This window comes from Meriones unguiculatus, chromosome 2 (assembly GCF_030254825.1).
Source record: "Meriones unguiculatus strain TT.TT164.6M chromosome 2, Bangor_MerUng_6.1, whole genome shotgun sequence".
Classification (NCBI taxonomy): domain Eukaryota; kingdom Metazoa; phylum Chordata; class Mammalia; order Rodentia; family Muridae; genus Meriones; species Meriones unguiculatus.
In genome coordinates, this window is record NC_083350.1 from 65,697,063 (window position 1) to 65,714,845 (window position 17,783).

Genomic DNA, 17,783 nt, shown 5'->3' on the forward strand with positions numbered 1-17,783 from the left:
AATAAAAGAAAGGAATTAAGAAAAAAATTCAAAACAGAATTTAATCCCTACAAAATATGCTTTAGTTCCTTTGTGATACTAAGAGGAGACTAATTTAGATGATCTTGTCATTATTCATCATTGGGTTGAGTTCCAAGCACCTACTGGAAGTCCATAGAAGACCAACAGGAAGCAGAAGGTGTGCATGAACTTTGCATGCATGAGAATTTATTTAACACTGTATATACTTAGTACCGTTAGCTCTTAATGACATAGATCCCACATGTCTGTGTTACAGACATGCAGTCTTCCTTTGCAAGATCCTATACAGGAAGTTCAGAACTGAAAAGAATTTTAGAAATAGTAGGACCAGACAACTTGAATCTTTTCTTGGTCCTAAAGAATAATGACAAAAAAGCACCTGTCTTGTGTCTTACTATGTATTCAAGTTTTTCTGGATAGTGGGAGAGGAGAATGCAGAACCTCAGCTAGACATGAATAAAGGAAACTTGCTCTCAAATAACCCAGGAACCTGAACAGCAAAGGGCCCTTGTAAGCGCTTCCGTTTCATCCCCCTTCGTTTATTTGAGTAAATATCCCATGTGCATGTTAATGTTATCATTCTAGCTGGGAAATTCCCTATTTCTAAGCCCCAGAAAATTCAGCTTCCTCCACCCCCCCATCTCACTTAAGCAGGTGTCTTTCCATTTCTCACAAATCAAAAGGGGGAGTGTTGTAAAAAAAAAAAAAAACCCTTGGGTGATTTTAATAAATGTACTAACCAGAGCACATTAAAATGAATCATATTCTATATTTATTGACAAAACTCAATTTAATTCATGCCGGGCTTTCTTTTATAGTCATTTTATTTAAGGACATACCTTTCTTTTTTCTGCCCCCCCATCCATGGGTGTGGGGGGGGTCTTGAACACCTCCAATTCCCATTGATAGCCTAAATGAGGGTATCCTTCCACATGAGATAAGTCTGAAGAACATCTTCTCTACCACAATGCACATTTCTTTCTGGTGGGTCTAAAGTCCTAGAAGCAGGCTGAGGTTCATTCTGAATGCTAAGGAGGGTCAGCAATGTGATCCCTGTCTGATGGCCCTTATTTATCAAGTGAACTCCAAAGTTGAAAGGTTACATTTGTGAAATTGCAGCTGGGTCTCCTAATGGTGAATTCCAGCTCCTGAAAACCAAAGACTCTTAATTGAAATACAAATCTGACAATATGATAATGTTTTAATAAAAACGTGGTTTCTGTACTCTTATGTGTCAAAAGCCGACAGAGAACTTCAAAAGAGGTTATTTAACCAGACAGGAATAATAAGGGGGAAATGTTTTCCAACAAGATCATAAAGCTTGAATAGTACAGAGAGGAAAAGCAAGGAACTGCCCTCTGGTCTGCCAGCTCTATGTCCCCCACCCCTGGTGTGTGTCCTCAGCCCTGCTAGGCAAGGACTGTCCTCTTCTAAGTCAGCCCCACACCCTAGACACCAAGACAGGCTAAAGTGGCATCCTAGCATACTTTGAGATCAGACAGCTTCTGCATTTGAGAGCGTGAGGGGGCTGGGGGGTGGGAGGAAAAACCCGGCATACCGATGTTGTGGAAGCTGCAAACAACGGCATCTACACAGACACAAAAAAGTTTGCATATTGCACAGAGCGCTTGAAGATCATAAATCTATGCATGAGAAAGATGTAGTGGAAATTTTGGGGGGGATTAGAGTTTATTTTTGTCATCTCTGTGAGACAGCTACTCATTCATCCAGATCACAGCTAAGAAAAAAGCTGGTCACAGAAATTAGCAGTTTCAGCTCAGCAGCGAAGTCGCCAGCCTGTGAAGGCAGAGAGAAATTGACTAATTAGCAATGCGCACTAAAACTTGACGGTTCTTTATAGAGAGAAGAGAAGAGAGAGGGAGAGAGAGGGAGAGGGAGGGAGGGGGGGCTCGCTTTTTCCCCTTCTTTCTTCCAAAGATGTTTGAAATCGCAGTCATTTAAGCTCGACAATTTTTACAATAGCCTTGAGCCATAATTTTGCGAGTCTCTCCAGCATCCATCCTCCTGTATGGTCTCTCTCTACTGGCCAAGCACGACCATTTCTCTCCCCAACCGTGGATTTCCTATTACTCTCGTTACGACTCACTGAGCCCCAGGCCCAAGGATAATGATGTGTTGTTTCTTGGTAGCATAATTTGTCACACGTACATTTTTTCTTCTTCTTCTCTTGCAGAAAGCTCTGCTCCCTCTCTCTCTCTCTCTCTCCCTCTCTCTCTCCTCTCTCTCTCCCTCTCTCTTTCTCTCTTTTCTCCCTCTCCTATATTTTCTTGCTGTTGCTAATTCATGGTGATCAAATGATGTACGACAAAATAAATTGTACAGAGTGACGGCCTGGAGTTGGGATCCAGAAGGTGTGCTCCCCTCCCAAGGAGAGACAAACCTTTAAAAAGGAAGGACAATTGATTTTGGGGGGAGCTTAAGTGAGCCCTGACTTTGCAGCTGGCTGACAGCAGGTAAGTTTCTGGCCTTGGGTTTGCCTTGCCTGTATTTTCCTTGTCTTTTGGGTTGTTGTAGGGTTGGGGGGGGGGGGACTTATGGGGGGGGGCATCGGGTGGCAAACGGTTATAAAGAATAAAACTCCCATTGCAAGAAAGAAGCAGATGGGGGTGTGTGGAAGCAAAGAGGGTGAACAAGAAGGAAAAAGACTAGGAAAAGATGGGGGGGGGGCGGCTAGACAACGAAGCGGGGAGAGCAAGAGAGAGGTATGACCGGGCCACTTCCAGGGAAGACTCAGACGTTTCCACCCCGCAAGCCTGAGCTTTTTTTTTTTGGGGGGGGGGGGGGTTGCCGGGGAGGGAGGTTAGGGTCCACCTGGAACCGGATGGGAAAGTGAGTGGAGAGGAGCCCAGTCTGATAGGAATGAGAAGCCGGCGATCCAGAAGCCGCGCCGGGCAAGGCAGAGTGAGCCGCAGCGGAAGGGGCAGGTCCGGAGGGTCCCTCCGAGCCGGGCGGAGGTGGCGGTGGTCCCGGCGGGCGCGCGGGCGGGACGCGCGGGCAGAGGGTCCCTTCCTGTTCAGCCCTGAAAGGTGCAATTACAGATTAGAGAGTCAGCGTGGGGATTTCACCTGGCTTCCTCCCCTCCCCGGCCTCCTACCCTCCAGAAGCGAGCGGCTCAGACTTTTTACAGAAGTACTTCCAGGGCTGGGGGGAGCGGGGGGGTGCTCGAGTGGGGGACCTCTGGGCGCCGAACCCCGGGTGTCGAAGGGATGCTATGACTACCCAAGATCCTTCTGGGTGCGGAGCAGAGACACCCCCCCCCGACACACACACACCCTCCGCACTGGACCGCGCCCCCACCCCCACCCCCATTCCCCGGCCGCCACCCCTCCCCCAACACCTGCCTTCTAACTTGAACTTCTCTTAGTTCCTCCTGTTAAAGCGACTGTTCCCGGTGCTCGAGAGGGAGGGAGACCGGTCCTCACCAACCCCTCCTGGCCTCTAGCCTCCTGCTCTCAGTCCAGCCTGGCACCCCAACTTGCCCCCAGTCATCCCCGGGTGCCGCCCCGCACTGGAAGGGGAACTAGGTGACTGAACTTCCGTGCTCTGAAATAAGCCAAAGGTGCAGGGAGAAAGGGGGCGAGAGGTGGGGTGAGTAGTGTGGGTGGAGGGATTCTCTCCGGCCGGGTTTCCAGGCGTCTCTGGAAAATTAGCCGAACGGGGCGGCGGCGAGGGAAGCCAACAGTTTGCGAAGCGGGGAAGCGGGCAGGGCCGGGGTGAGGGAAATGAGCTAGAATTGATAAGGACAGCTCCCGCCTCTGCCGAGTCCACTGAGCGGGTCCCCACCGCGCTCCGCTGCACTTCCCCGGGAGAAGAAAGGGCTTTATCTCCTCCCTCAGATTGCGAGCCTAGGACTTTTTTTTCGGGGCGGCGTGGCTAACCAGAAGGTCTCCCCAGCTTTTGGAGAGCTAAGAATCGCCCACCCGCACGCCTGTCCTGCCCTCCCCACCCCCTCTCTCCCCACCCCTGCCCCCCAAACTGGGCCAACTAAGAAAAGCAAAGCTTCCAGCACCAGTTGACCTGGAACCGCCGCCGTCGGTCGCCTCTGAGCTCTCGGGGGTCAACCCTGACTTCCCCACTCCGGGCCTTTCCCTTCATCCAGCCGGGCATGGACAACGAGCCCACGAGGTGTCACGGCCTCAGCCTCCACTTTTGCCGCCGCTGCTGTCACCGCTGCTGCTGCTGCTGCTAAGAGAGGAGCCTGGGTGCTTTTAGGAAAGTGAGGGGCGAAGTGTAGGAGAGGTAGCGGGGAGCAGGACCGGCGTCCCGACCCCAGAAGAGGACCCTTCTGGAGGCGCTCAGGCTCGGGCGCCTTCACACTTCCCTCCTCGGGTCGGGTCCTGAGCGCACGAGGAGGGGGCCGAGTGTGGGGGGGTCTTGATTGTTGTTCCTCTCTCCCTTCCACACCCTTCCCCACCCCGGCCACACCCCACCCCCCCAACCCCCCCACCACCACCCTGCTCCCCCTCCCATCCCCCACCCCTGTCTGCCAGGTTGGAGGAGGGTTTAAAGCCAGGTGCGCGGAGTCAGCTCGCCATGTCCAGATCCGGGGACAGGACCTCCACCTTCGACCCCAGCCACAGTGACAACCTGCTGCACGGCCTCAACCTGCTGTGGAGGAAGCAGCTCTTTTGCGACGTGACCCTGACGGCCCAAGGCCAACAGTTCCACTGCCACAAGGCCGTGCTGGCCTCCTGCTCGCAGTACTTCCGTTCACTCTTCTCCAGCCACCCCCCTCTCGGGGGAGGGGTCGGCGGCCAAGACGGCCTGGGGACCCCCAAGGACCAGCAGCAGCCGCAGCCGCCGCAGCAGCAGCCTACACAGCAGCAGCAGCCGCCACAGGAGGAGCCCGGGACTCCTTCCTCCTCCCCCGACGACAAGCTGCTGACCAGTCCCCGAGCCATCAACAACCTCGTGCTGCAGGGCTGCTCGTCCATCGGGCTGCGCCTAGTGCTTGAATACCTCTACACGGCCAACGTGACCCTCTCCCTGGACACCGTGGAGGAGGTGCTGTCGGTCAGCAAGATCCTGCACATCCCTCAGGTCACCAAGCTCTGCGTTCAGTTCCTCAACGACCAGATCTCGGTGCAGAACTACAAGCAGGTGTGCAAGATCGCCGCGCTGCACGGCCTGGAGGAGACCAAGAAGCTGGCCAACAAGTACCTGGTGGAGGATGTGCTGTTGCTTAACTTCGAGGAGATGCGCGCCCTGCTGGACTCGCTGCCACCCCCCGTGGAGTCGGAGCTGGCACTTTTCCAGATGTCCGTGCTGTGGCTGGAGCACGACCGTGAGACCCGCATGCAGTACGCGCCAGACCTCATGAAGCGCCTCCGCTTCGCGCTCATCCCCGCCCCGGAGCTTGTGGAGCGGGTCCAGTCTGTGGATTTCATGCGCACCGACCCGGTCTGCCAGAAGCTGCTGCTGGACGCCATGAACTACCACCTGATGCCCTTCAGGCAGCACTGCAGGCAGAGCCTGGCCAGCAGGTAGGAGACAACAAAGAGGAAGGCGGGGTGGGATGGGGGGGAGGCCGGAGGGAGGGGAGGGGGCAGGGAGGAGGGGAGAACTGGGTGGGCTGGGAGGGAGGCTCCCACACACTGAAAAACCATCTCAAACAATTCAGCTGGTGTGGGGAAAGTTGATTTCAGGGTGTCAGAAGGGGCAATACGGGACCTGGCCTAACAGCATCCCTGATGCTTGAATGCCCAAGGTTCCCAAATCGTCAGGGCAGGAAACACTGAAGATTTCAGACTCAGGTTGAAACTGAACAAGTAGGTGGTGCCCAAAGGCCTGGGCAGTTTAGAAAAGCAACTCTGACCACCTTTGTCCGTCAGATCTCACTCCGCCCCTCGAGGTGGACTTGCTCAAGGAGAGGAGTCTGTGGTGGGGCCAGCCTTTCTCTTTCCTGCTTTAGGCCAGGAGGATCCATAAGTGCCAGCAGAAGAGAACTGCACAGTTTTCCTGTCATGCACTCAAGTTTTTATTGTTTGGGTTCTGTTCTGTGATTGAGGTCTGCTCTCTTTGTGGATTGGAACTCCCAAAAGGCTTTGTCTGGTTTTTGTTGTTAGTTGTAATGATGGACGCCCTGTGGCTGAGCAAACTTTTTTGCCTTGCGTGAAAACCCTCTCTTTTCACTTTTTCAAAGGAGAGCAAAGCTACCCATGTGAGGGTGGTGGCGTGAATCTTGCCTGCTAACTCCTGTCCCCAGGAAGATGGCATTGACACGGGGAGGAGGGCTGGGAGCAGGAGTCCTGCACCTCCAGCTGGTCTGTGCGCATAACAGGAGCATGGAGAAGTTAGGGGACTGTTGGTGCTGTCTGCCATTGCCATTTAGAAAGTATCTGTTTGTGTGGCAAAAAGCATTTCATGTCCGAAGGGGGAAAGAAATGATGCTTTTGAAAAGTGCCGCAGAGATGAAAAGGCTGCAGAAACTGACAATCACGTTTGATTGGTTCCAATTTAGAAACACTTTTAAATGAGCCCTAGCAAAGGGCTCCTTTTGTTGTTGTTGTTGTTTTGGAGAAGAGGCATGGTATCCCCCCCCCCTCTTTTCATGATTAAGCAGCTGGGTTTCAGATGCCAGGCTACTGGGGCCAGCCTAAACCTCTAAATGTTACACGACAAAAAGATATCAGGGTATAGTCCCATACAGAATGTTGCCCTAGGCATGAGGACCACTCCAAACGACCCTAGGAAAGTAGATGCTTAGTTTTTTTTTTCCCCCATAATGTTTCTACTAGTCTGGGCTCACAGAAATTTAAGGGAATTTAACGTTATCTGCAGTTGTTAGGGCAGTGCTGTTAAGTTTAGGTCAGCAGGAGGGATAAGAAATCTTGAGCTTGTAACAAATCCTGCAGATTGACTTTTTGAATAGCTGTGGGTGATGAGTTTGTGTGCATGGTCTCAAAAGATGTCTGTACCAGAAAGAGAGAGTAATACAAAGCCCCTTGTACTTCAACAGTGAGGACAGGGATCCAAGTCAGAGCAAAATAGAAGATGTGGTATCTTATGTGTTTTTCATATGTCCAAAGATCAAAATGACAAGCTCACCGTGATGGGCAGATATTGCCATGCCAAAGGGTATTGGTGAGTAACAGTCCACTATGTTAGATTTTGTCATTGCTGAGGGACCTATAACTATATTCATTTAACATATCCTACACAGTCAAGGATTCAGACTATAGAGTAAGACTCTTGGGACTATCTTCTACATATATATATATGTGTATATATATATATATATATGATTTAGGATAAATTCAGAAACCTGAAGGGAATAATAAATTTAAGATTGAACTTGTTTCCCTACAAGTAATTTGGGCAGAGAAGCTTTGCAAACTGGATCTAGTAAATAATTTCTGGCATACTCAATGCACTGCTATATGTAAGTGTGTCCTAGGATTCAATGTCAGGAGAGTTCACTTTCAAAATGCCAAATCTTAGTCAAAAATCCTACCTTAGTCTGGATTCAGCACAACAGCTGGGGCCTGCTGGCTCTGTCCTGGTGGGTGGCTAAGATGCCAGGCTGTCTGGCTCCGTGACAATATCTTCCAGCTTCACTGGGCCACATCATTTGAAGGGTATGTAGTGGTGTCTGACCACTGAATGCTTACAAGTGTCACGATGCTGCAGGGATCCGATACTTCTGCAGTAGGAGGAAACTGTGCTTTTTTTCTTCAAAAGAGGAAGATACAGAAAAGAAAATAGTCCACCAAACCTATTGCTGATCTCAGTAATGTAATTTCAACTCCATTTCGTTATTAGTAACTCTAGCACTTCCAATTTTAGTGACTAATCACATTATTCTAATTTTAAATCACAGAAGAATGGGAAATTTTAGCTTGAGTATGGACAGAAATGTTGTGTAAAAACGCTGTAGCATTAAATGAGCTCTGTGTTACAGCCCGTATGATAGAAAGCTGTTTTCTCAGCCTTGCGCAGAGGTCAACAAGAGGTTAGATATATCACTGTAGTGTTTTTGAGATTACATCACTTTTATTGAAGACAACTGAACATAAGGGCATTCTATTTAGTACTTTTCCTTTACCTGGAGTTTTCAGAGCCCAGGCATGAAGACATGCCTCAAATTTAGGCAGGGAACAGGGAAAATTAAAACTGGCCAGTTGGTCATAGTAAGCATGAAATCCAACCAGAGCAGAAGAAGGAATTCACTTATTTAAATATATATATATATATAGTGTCTCTAGAAAGTAAAGATTTTAATATAATAATTTAAAATATGACTTTAAAGACGATTAAGTAATTATAAATGTGTATTATCTGGAAAAATAAAGAGCCAAGAAAGTCTGCACAGAGCAGTGGAATCAATTTCATATTTTTTTCTCCAGTTGCTCAGTTTTTCTCCTCATGCCATTTGAACTCAGGTTCATATTCTGTTTTAATAAAATAAGCATCAGTTCAATGAATAAAATAGAACCTTGCCACCCCATCTTCACGTAATTAGTAATTTAAAATGACAAGACTTGACAAAGGATATGAAATTTTACACAAAAGGAATGAATTACAGTGGTTTATTGCATGGCATCGTGAGTATGGTAAACAATTACATATTGCTAAATTAGTGACCTTAACAGTCACTATGAGAGGCAGTAAGATACTAAATAAATTTTCTAGCTTAACTTAATCTTAGTATATTATATAAATATATCAAAATATCACGTTATATACCTCTTTTTATCTTTATAAGTTTTTTTAAAAGAGGTAACAGGACTTGAATACACATAAAACATTTTTGAAGTCTTAGTTCTTGACTGTTTTCTTTAGATTTATTAAGAGATGAGAATATCTCTTTTCATTTGAAGAACAGTATGAATTAAGCCGTGGGAAAAGTTCCTGGGAAAGTCACTATTAAAGTCTTCTAAAGCCTGATCATCTCATGTGATGAGGTTAGCACTGAGGAGTAGCTAGCTGATGTGTAGACCAGTGGAGAATAAACTTAGTCACATTTCCACTTACAATACCGAAGGCCTCAGTCTAAATTAGCCTAAGTAACCAAAAGTTTCTTTTTTTCTTTGCACTTTTTTCATGCACAGTTTAGTGAAGATCTCAGATTGGACTGGAGTAGTGAACTTTTGTTTGTATTTTCATCGCAGCTTCCACAATCTAAGTTAAATAGATGTTACGTTTAGTGATGGGTGAATGAACTAAGATTACAAAATGAGCAAGGACATTTGCCACACTTCATCTATGTGTTACCGTTGACACTACAATGAAAACACCTGTGGTGGAAATATTCATGGAAATAATGATGCAGCTAATGTCTTGTCCTTTATAGAGCTCTACAGGGAAGTGCATCATCTTCAAGCAATTATATTACGTGAGGGACGGGAAGCATCCATATGAAGCTTCTACTTTTTACCTAACACAGTCTATTTAAAGACTGAGTGCTAGCTAATGTTAAAATCTACTTAGACACCAAGAGTCCCAAGTACCTATTCCCAAAATGTCTTGCAGTGTTAACAAGCAGTGGCATCTGCTAACACACAAACGCAGCTCCTGGCCTTGATGTCTACAAGCTGTACTGCAGGGCACTGGCCTTTATTGGCTGTCTTCCTAAGAACAGTGGCAGCCTAAGGGAAGCAAACCAAACTGTGTTCTCTAAATTGTTGATTCCCTTTATGCCAATTTGATACCCTCAGATTAGAAGTTGTTTGGTGGTTAGATTCTGTATCAGAAGTTACTCAACCATTTAGAATACAATTTGTTTATTATCTGAAACAGGGCCATTGATTACAAAATTATGTCACAGGTATGGGAGGCCAGCAGTTCTCTCGTATAATCCAAAGCCAATTAGAGCACATACTGATGTGTTTCGTACACATAGATGACTTATTGACAGACATGGGTATTTTCTTTTTTTTTTTTTTTTTTAATTTTTATCAGTTACATTTTATTAACTCTGTATCCCAGCCGTGTCCCGATCCCTCATTCCCTCCCAATCCCTCCCTCCCTCCCTCCCTCATCTCCACCGTGCCCCTTTCCAAGTCCACTGATAGGGGGGACCTCCTCCCCATTCATCTGATCCTGTTTTATCAGGTATCTTCAGGACTGGCTGCAAAGCCCTCCTCTGTGGCCTAACAGGACTGCTCCTCCCTTCGGGGGTGGGGAGAGACATGGGTATTTTCAAATTTTATTTCATGCTTACATTTCTTCCTATGTATAAGCATACTGAGATTCATTCAGTCACTTGGGGAATTTGTCAAGTGCCTTAAACTTCCTAACAGGAAAACACAGTTAAAATAGTGTTGCCTTAGTTAAATGCAGTAGCTCATGCCTGTAATCACAAACACTTAGGAGGCAGAGGCAGGGGGATGGTGAATTTCAGGCCAGTCTGACCTCAGCAAGACCTCATCTCTCAATAAACAAACAAACAAACAAACAAACAAACACATGAATAGCTGTGGTTACTTATACCAAGTGCTGTTCTGAACACTTTATAAACATTAACTTTAATATTCTCATCCCTAGCCTGACTTTTTAGGTGACATGGTATCTGCATAGAGATGGCAAGCCTGGTGCTCAGGCTTGCACAGCGAGGTCAGGCAGTGCGGCACCTGAGTCTGACTTTTTCATACCCTGCACAGTTCTCCCTATGTCTACCTCTACCCCCAGCACAGTATCCTGTGACTGGTCTTGGAGTCACATGTAGACTTTAAGCTTTCCTTCTGGAAAGGGTTAAACATCAATGCATCTGACTTTAAAAATCCTAAGTGAAAGATCCTGTTTTCAAAAAGTAAAGGACAACTGAGGAAAACACCTGACTGACATCAGCCTCTTTCCTGTACACAGGTGTGCACACATATGCACACATGCTGGCACAAACATACAAATATACACACATGCATAGAACACGCACACACATACATACTCAAAAAGAAGTATTGTTCCTGTTGTCAGCAACTTTTTTTCTATAAAAAGCCAAAGAATGATTATTTTGGCTTTGTGGTCACAAGCTCTCCATTGCAACAATCCTACCTTCACAGTACAAGAATGGCACAGACAGTGTGCCAGTACCTAAGCACAGGTATGCTACAGTAAAGCTGCCTTTGTAGATGATGAGCTTCCATGTAATTCTCATGTCATTATATTTAACTATTTAAAAATCATACAAACCGTTCTTAGTTTTGGAGCTGCACAAAACTAGGAAGTGGGCTCACGTTACTCATTGGGCCACGGTTTATCAACCAACCTCTGTTCTAGAAACTTAGAACGTATCAGGGAACAAAACAGGCAAAAACTAACCAGACGTGGCAACACACTGCTGTGATCCTGGCATTCAGGGACTGAAGCAGAAGGATTGCTACTAGTTTTAGACCAGTCTGAGAGAGTAGAGAGTACCAGACTAACTAGGACTCTGCAATAAAAGACCCTGTATCACCAACACAAAACAAAAGCAAACCAAAGAAATAAACGACCTTATTCTAAAGGAAATAGTCCCCATTGGTCCTTTGCCTTCCATTTAGAAAGGCTTCATGACTAATTCTACCATGTCAGGTTAGAAATTCACCCTTCCATGGTAAGACTTAAGAACTTAGTAGCAATTCTAGGCCATTAAAGTATGATCAGTCCAGAAGATGAGTGAATCTGGTACTCATCTTCTGCAAGCACAGAGATCTAGAACCTGCAAAAAAGTGAACTCTTCCTTCTTCCCTCCTGCTCTCTGTCTGTCTATGTCCCTGTCTCTCCTTCCAGCCCACATGTGGTTTGTTGATAAAGTAAGTAGCACTAATTGGGCACCTACAAGGAGTTCACACATTACTTATGTTGTTTACATATAGAGAACTCTTTCAGCCTTTTAGAGACTGGGAAACTGAAGTGTGATTTGCCAATCATTCAAACAGCATTAATTTTGAATATTCAATGTGGAGAAAATACTCAGCCATTGTGAATGTGTAGATACGGCCAAAATCAAATGCTAATCTACACCTTTTATTCTTTTGTGTGTGGTTTTATTGTTTCGGTGTGGCTTCACCAAACCACAACAATGGCTGAAGTCAGAAACCTTTCAACCTTTGCAGATGTCCAATCAAGGAAAAAGCAAGAAAACATACTAGAAAGCTGGAATTCCAGCTTACTGGTCTACCACATTTTAACTACTAATCCTGAGAGTGTGGAGGGTTGAGAAAGTAGATGAGCAATCACATTTCAAACACATATGAGAACTTTCAGTCTAACTATGAAAAATAATTATGAAAATACAACAACATTATACAGTTTAAGTTCGAACCAAAAATCAACTTTCTGTGGACTGCTGTTAACTAGAAGTTGCTGTGGCAACTTTGTTCAGGGGAACAACAGAATTTTCTTCATGTAAATGATGTTTCAAAAAGCTATATACAACAGGTACAAGAAATCACAATTATAAGAGTGCTTACCTACTTTAATAGTGTAAAAACAGATACCCTATTTGGAAATACCTTTTATTTATATTTTTTAAAATCATTTTGTCAACTGTTTTTGGAATAACTGTTTATGCCTTTTGTCATTCTAGAATTTCAAGAAGTATTTTTTTCCTAAGTCCTTTGCATTAACTTCCAAGATATTAATTTACTAATAATAATATCTTTTATTTAAAAAGGAGAGGAAGGAAGGAAGGAAGGAAGGAAGGAAGGAAGGAAGGAAGGAAGGAGGAAGGAAGGGAAAGCAGTGGTATTTTGATGTAAAATAAGTAGGGGAAAGAACTGTTGCTTTTACTATGTATGTCATGCAGAATATGGGGAGGTGGCTGTAAAATCAGAGGGTTTTATCTGTTCACAAATAATATGGATGGAATTGAGAACTGTTTGCAGTGTTGTGAGGAAATCAGATAGGTATGGTAGAAAGCCGATAGTAGAGGGTAGCTGGAGAAATCATGGGAAAGGGCAAAAAGAATAAGTAGTATAAAAAAAACAACAACAAAATATAGGGACTGGGAGAAGTCATTAAGAGACAAACTATGTGGAGAAGGAAGAGATGATAACCAATTACACAGGAAGGAGGGAGAGGAAACTCTAGGGAGTAAGGATTTGGTGTTGGACAGGTATATATAACTCAAGAAGCCTTTGAGTCCCCACGTACTTACATACCTTAAAGTTATTAACACACTTCATTGCCAAGAGTTGTTACTCCTCAAAACAACAGCAAAAGATAATGTTTACAAGGAAAAGTCTACCATGCTGCCTTAGCCCCTATGATTTTAATCAGTTCAATAATTATGGTTGCCTCCTAGGCGTTATGTCATTAAAGACTAAGTGACTAAGATGTGTCCCTTTTTTTGAAAAGGCAAACCTTTATTCTTCTGTTTCATAATGCAGTCATTTTAGAAGTGTCAGAGATCAAAGGTGACAGCCTGCTTTGGTAAATATAGAAGTTGAAAATATAACTGTATTCTATGCAAAACTGCCTCAATTCCCAGCATCCTTTGAGCTGAAAAGCAAGGTGACATTCACTATTTTGGGTGGTTTCTCCGGATCTATATGAATGAGTGGATCACACCCACAAAGGGAATTTTGGATGAGATTCTGCAGTCTGTCACTAACAAAAAAAGCTGTGCTGAAGAATATTTGTACATTTGCAGTGGACATATGCAGGGGCCCAACTCCATGCTGAGCTCTGAGATACAGAACTGGACAAGATGGGCACATCCCTGAATTTTTGTAGCTTACAGTGAAAAGAAAAAAGAGAAAGAGGTGGTGGAGGGTGGGGTGTGGACAAAGATTAGCCCAACTGGTGCTAGGTTAGTGCTTAGCAAATACCTTCTTATGAGGACATCATGACCTTATCTGGTTAGCCAAAGATGACTTTCTCTAACAGACAAAGTTGAAGCTGAGCCTTGAATGATGAGTTATCCAAGTTGACATGTAACAGCTCTGGGGAAAGCCAGGGTACAAGACTGGGTGAGGTAAGGCAAGGCAAACATGTGCAAAGCCCCCAGGCAGAAAAGAGTCAGGCGCTTTCCGGGAACCAAAGAAGAGTTAGCGCGTCTAGAGGCTGCAGTGGGGACGGTCTCTTCACAGAGAGAAAGATGCAGCCATGTGCGGGAGCCGCAACCACGGAGGCACACTCTACAGTGGAAAGTCAGCATGATTTTTAGCTAAACCGTGGAAATAAGCAAACACTTATGCAAATGCTGTTGCCTCTGAATTCATAGACCTACACGGCTGTCTTTGTTCCACTTTAGCAGAGCTCTGCATCAGGAAAATGGGCTTGTGATATACTTTGATTTCCCAGAGTTCTGGTCTGGACCAACTGAGTTAAAAATTCAGAGTAGCAACAAATGAGGAAACAAAATAGAAGCGGGGGGAGAGGAAGGGAAAAAAAGAAAAAAAAAAGACATATACACAAAATGCTACTAAAACGTATTTATAATTAATTGTTAAAGCCATAAGAACCCAGATTTTCCTGAATATGCATTTGCCTGTCAAGAAGTCTCTGGGAGAGATTTGTAATTTCATCTATAGCAAAGATCAGCAAAAAGGAAGTAAAAGAGACCTAAAGGTGAAACCAAGGACATCAGCAGGCGGGGGAATTAGAATTCCTGGTGGCTCTCAGCAGCTGTATTTAATCCATCGGAGGGGAGAATGGCCTTCTAAGACACAGAGTTTCCGTTTCATAGGGAAGAGTTGTCTTCTTTTAGTCGCCTACACTTCAGTTCCAGAATCCCCCCCACATTCACACGTCTGGCCCCTCTCCTCCCAGAGAGCCCATGAGCAGGCAGGGCTGGGAAATTACACCTGTGCAAGGACTCAACTCTGAGAAGCTCAGCTGGGCCACCGTATGGAGCCGGGCTCACTGGAGGCTGCAGAGAAGCGAACTGAGGAATTACAGTCGGTTTCACTTCCCTGCCTTATGTCCCTTCAGGTGCTTCTGAAGACAGGCAAGGCCAGTGAAACAGAGAGGGGGAGGAAGAGAGAAAGCATCAATAGCCGGAAACGGAGTCCTTGAAAACACAGAAACATTGTAGAACATTGTGAACTGGTGGATGCATGCCTGTGTCTGTCTGCACCCGTTCTTTGTTAGCTTCTGCTTTTCTACACAGTAACTTCTGTGAGGTTTGGAGAAAATCAAATGAACATTTGTTTTTGTTTATGTGTTGGAAATCAGGTAGTGGTCCATTCCTAGTTTAGCATGGTGTTAGGGAATTACTTGGGTTGGGAGGGTCAATTTGTTGCCCACAAGGAAATAGTCATATTTGTAAAAATCCTGCTTAGAACAAAGCAACAGACTGCAGTTTAGCCCTGATGTTCAACATCCCTTAAAACCAAGCACCACCACGCAGCATAATGTGTAAAAGGAAAGAACTGCAAGAGGGGAGATAAAATAAGGAAGTCAGGAGGGGAAACTTTGGAAGAAACACTTTCATGCTGCACACACACAGTTGACCGCAGCGTATACTGTTTCCTAGGCTTCCACGGGGCTTTGCTGGGGCCGGGAAGCGTCCTAGCCAGCACGGGGGTATTGCAGAAGCAGAAGTGTGTTCCTAGTAGCACAGACCAATTTGGTGGATTGGTTACTATAGCAACTGTACCATCACTGTCAGTGGCAATTTCTGTAATCTCCCTCTCTTAAGGCTTTCGCAAGCATCCGTTCCAAAATGACAAAAGGGAGAGACAGAGGGATGTCACAGGAGAGTGACATGGAAGGTCAAGTTGATGATGTAAATGTCCTAAACAGCTTTGTTGCATACTTCATGAGACCTACTAAGTCAGACAGATCTGGGTTCAAATCCCACCTCAGTCTTTTATAAGCTGTCTCTACCTTGAGTAATTAACTTAGCCTACTTTCAGATCCCCCACCTACATAACATACATAATCCTGTCCACCTTGTTTCGATTCTGAATGGTTGGGTGCTGAACGCACAACACAGGTCTCTTGGCCTATAAAGCCTGGCAGAGAAGTCTTAAGCCATCCAGTGGATTTTTACCTTACAGAAATAGCTCTATTTATGCATATTGTGTATTTATTTGCATTTCTTCTCACTTTTAGGTAGGACACATAACCTATCTAGAGCAGAACCGTAGTCTCACTGCTGTCACTATGCTGACAGCAAGCTGCCTCTGCAGAACACTGCCTGTTTTACCTACTGTCCCCCGGTTCGCATATGTTTGTTTTATACATCTTTGGGTTACCAGTAGTGACCTGGTTCACCCTGAAGTCAATTCTGTCCTCTTGATCTATGTCAGCAATCAGAAAAGCTGGACAAACCATGGCAGCTTCATACATACCAAGTTTATTAAACTGTAATTTACACACTGTAGGACTCGCCCATCCAAAGTATAAAATTTAAGGGGCATATTGTGTTGGAAGAGTTGTGAAGACATCACCACAACTAACTTCAGGGCATGTTAGTCGTTCTCCCTCGATCCCGTATCTATTGGCAATCATCATCATCCCTCACCACAGCCATCTACCCCACTCTCAGCAATGCGAGTGTTCAAATACTGTGTGCACATCTGTAAAACCTGGATATGAATGCTTAGTGAGTAACTGCCAATCAAAACTTTTGTTTTCATAGATTTCACGTAAGAAAATTGGGAAAATATTTAGTCTTTTTTGATGTGGCATAGCAATACATGTATCTGCATTGTAACATGCAAAGTATTGTAACTTTACAAAGTATTGCAACGTTGTATGTTACAATGTACAATTGTAATACTTTAGTCCTTTTATAGGTGAGCAGTAATCGGTTGTATAAATATGCCAGGTTTTTTTTTGTTTTGTTTTGTTTTTGGCTAGGTGATAGACATTTGGGCTGTCTCTGCTTTTTACTATTATGAGTTACACAGCCATAGGCTCCCACATACATGTTTTTTCATGGAGCTGTGTTGTCAGGTTTTTGTTTGTTTTGTTTTTAATGGTTAGTTTACTTTATGTGTATGTGTGTGTGTGTGCCCAAGGGAATGCCTGTGTGCCACATGCATTCAGGAGCCTGTGATTGTCTGAAGATGTGTTGAGGCCCTTGGAAATGGAGTTAACAGACTGCTTTAAGCTTCCATGTGAAGGAACTTGGATCCTCCAAAAGAAGAGCAAATGCTCTTAACCTTTATGCCATCTCTGCAGGCCCTGAACCTGTGTTTTATTCCCCATGAGTAGATTTGCTGCTGTCTCATGGACTAGCTCAGCCAGCCTACACCAAGGCAAGCCTTTAGAAGGACTGTGCACCATTTTGCATGTGGTCAATTCTGTGTGAGGTTCTGACTTTTCCCCAACTTCAGCCTCACTTCTCATCTTTTGTTATGGCTATCCTGGCGTGTGTGTGTGTGAAATGCTGTGTCACAGTCATGGTTTGCATTTCCTTTGTCTAACATACTAAATGCCTTTTCATTTATTTATTGATCACATGTTGCTTTTGAGAAATATCTACACAAATTTTTTGGTCTTTTTAGGGGGTGAGGGAGGCTGTGCTATTTGTCCCTTTAACATTGAGCATGTCCTTTCAGATTGTAGTTCCTGCTACAGGAAAGTTGCGGCTTTCTGCAGGAACTGGGTGTTGTTGCTGACAAAAGTTAGACAGAAAATTCATGTAGAAATGCTGTAGAAGTTGTTCTGTGTGCTCCCCTTTGGTACACATGACTATTATTAAAAATACTGGTGTTTTGGTGTGACAAAAAAAAAGTCCATTATTGATGTTGCTGATGTTTGTTTTCATCTTTGTGTGACTATTTTGGCTCTGTTGATCTGTTGATTCAGTCATTGTGTTTCTCAAACGATAGTCTAGACTAGCTAGGTAAGTCTTCAACTGAAAA

At 44.9% G+C, this 17,783-nt stretch overlaps 1 protein-coding gene across 1 annotated transcript in view; it reads left to right on the forward strand.

The window, feature by feature from the left end:
* The first annotated feature begins 1,826 nt into the window (after positions 1 to 1,826).
* The window catches only part of Klhl14 (kelch like family member 14), a 105,621-nt gene continuing 89,664 nt past the window's right edge, over positions 1,827 to 17,783 (forward strand). The window contains exons 1-2 of the mRNA XM_060377627.1: positions 1,827 to 2,495; positions 4,533 to 5,525. Coding sequence (XP_060233610.1) covers positions 4,576 to 5,525 — 950 coding nt within the window. The 5' untranslated portion in view covers positions 1,827 to 2,495; positions 4,533 to 4,575. The remainder of the gene's footprint in view (positions 2,496 to 4,532; positions 5,526 to 17,783) is intronic.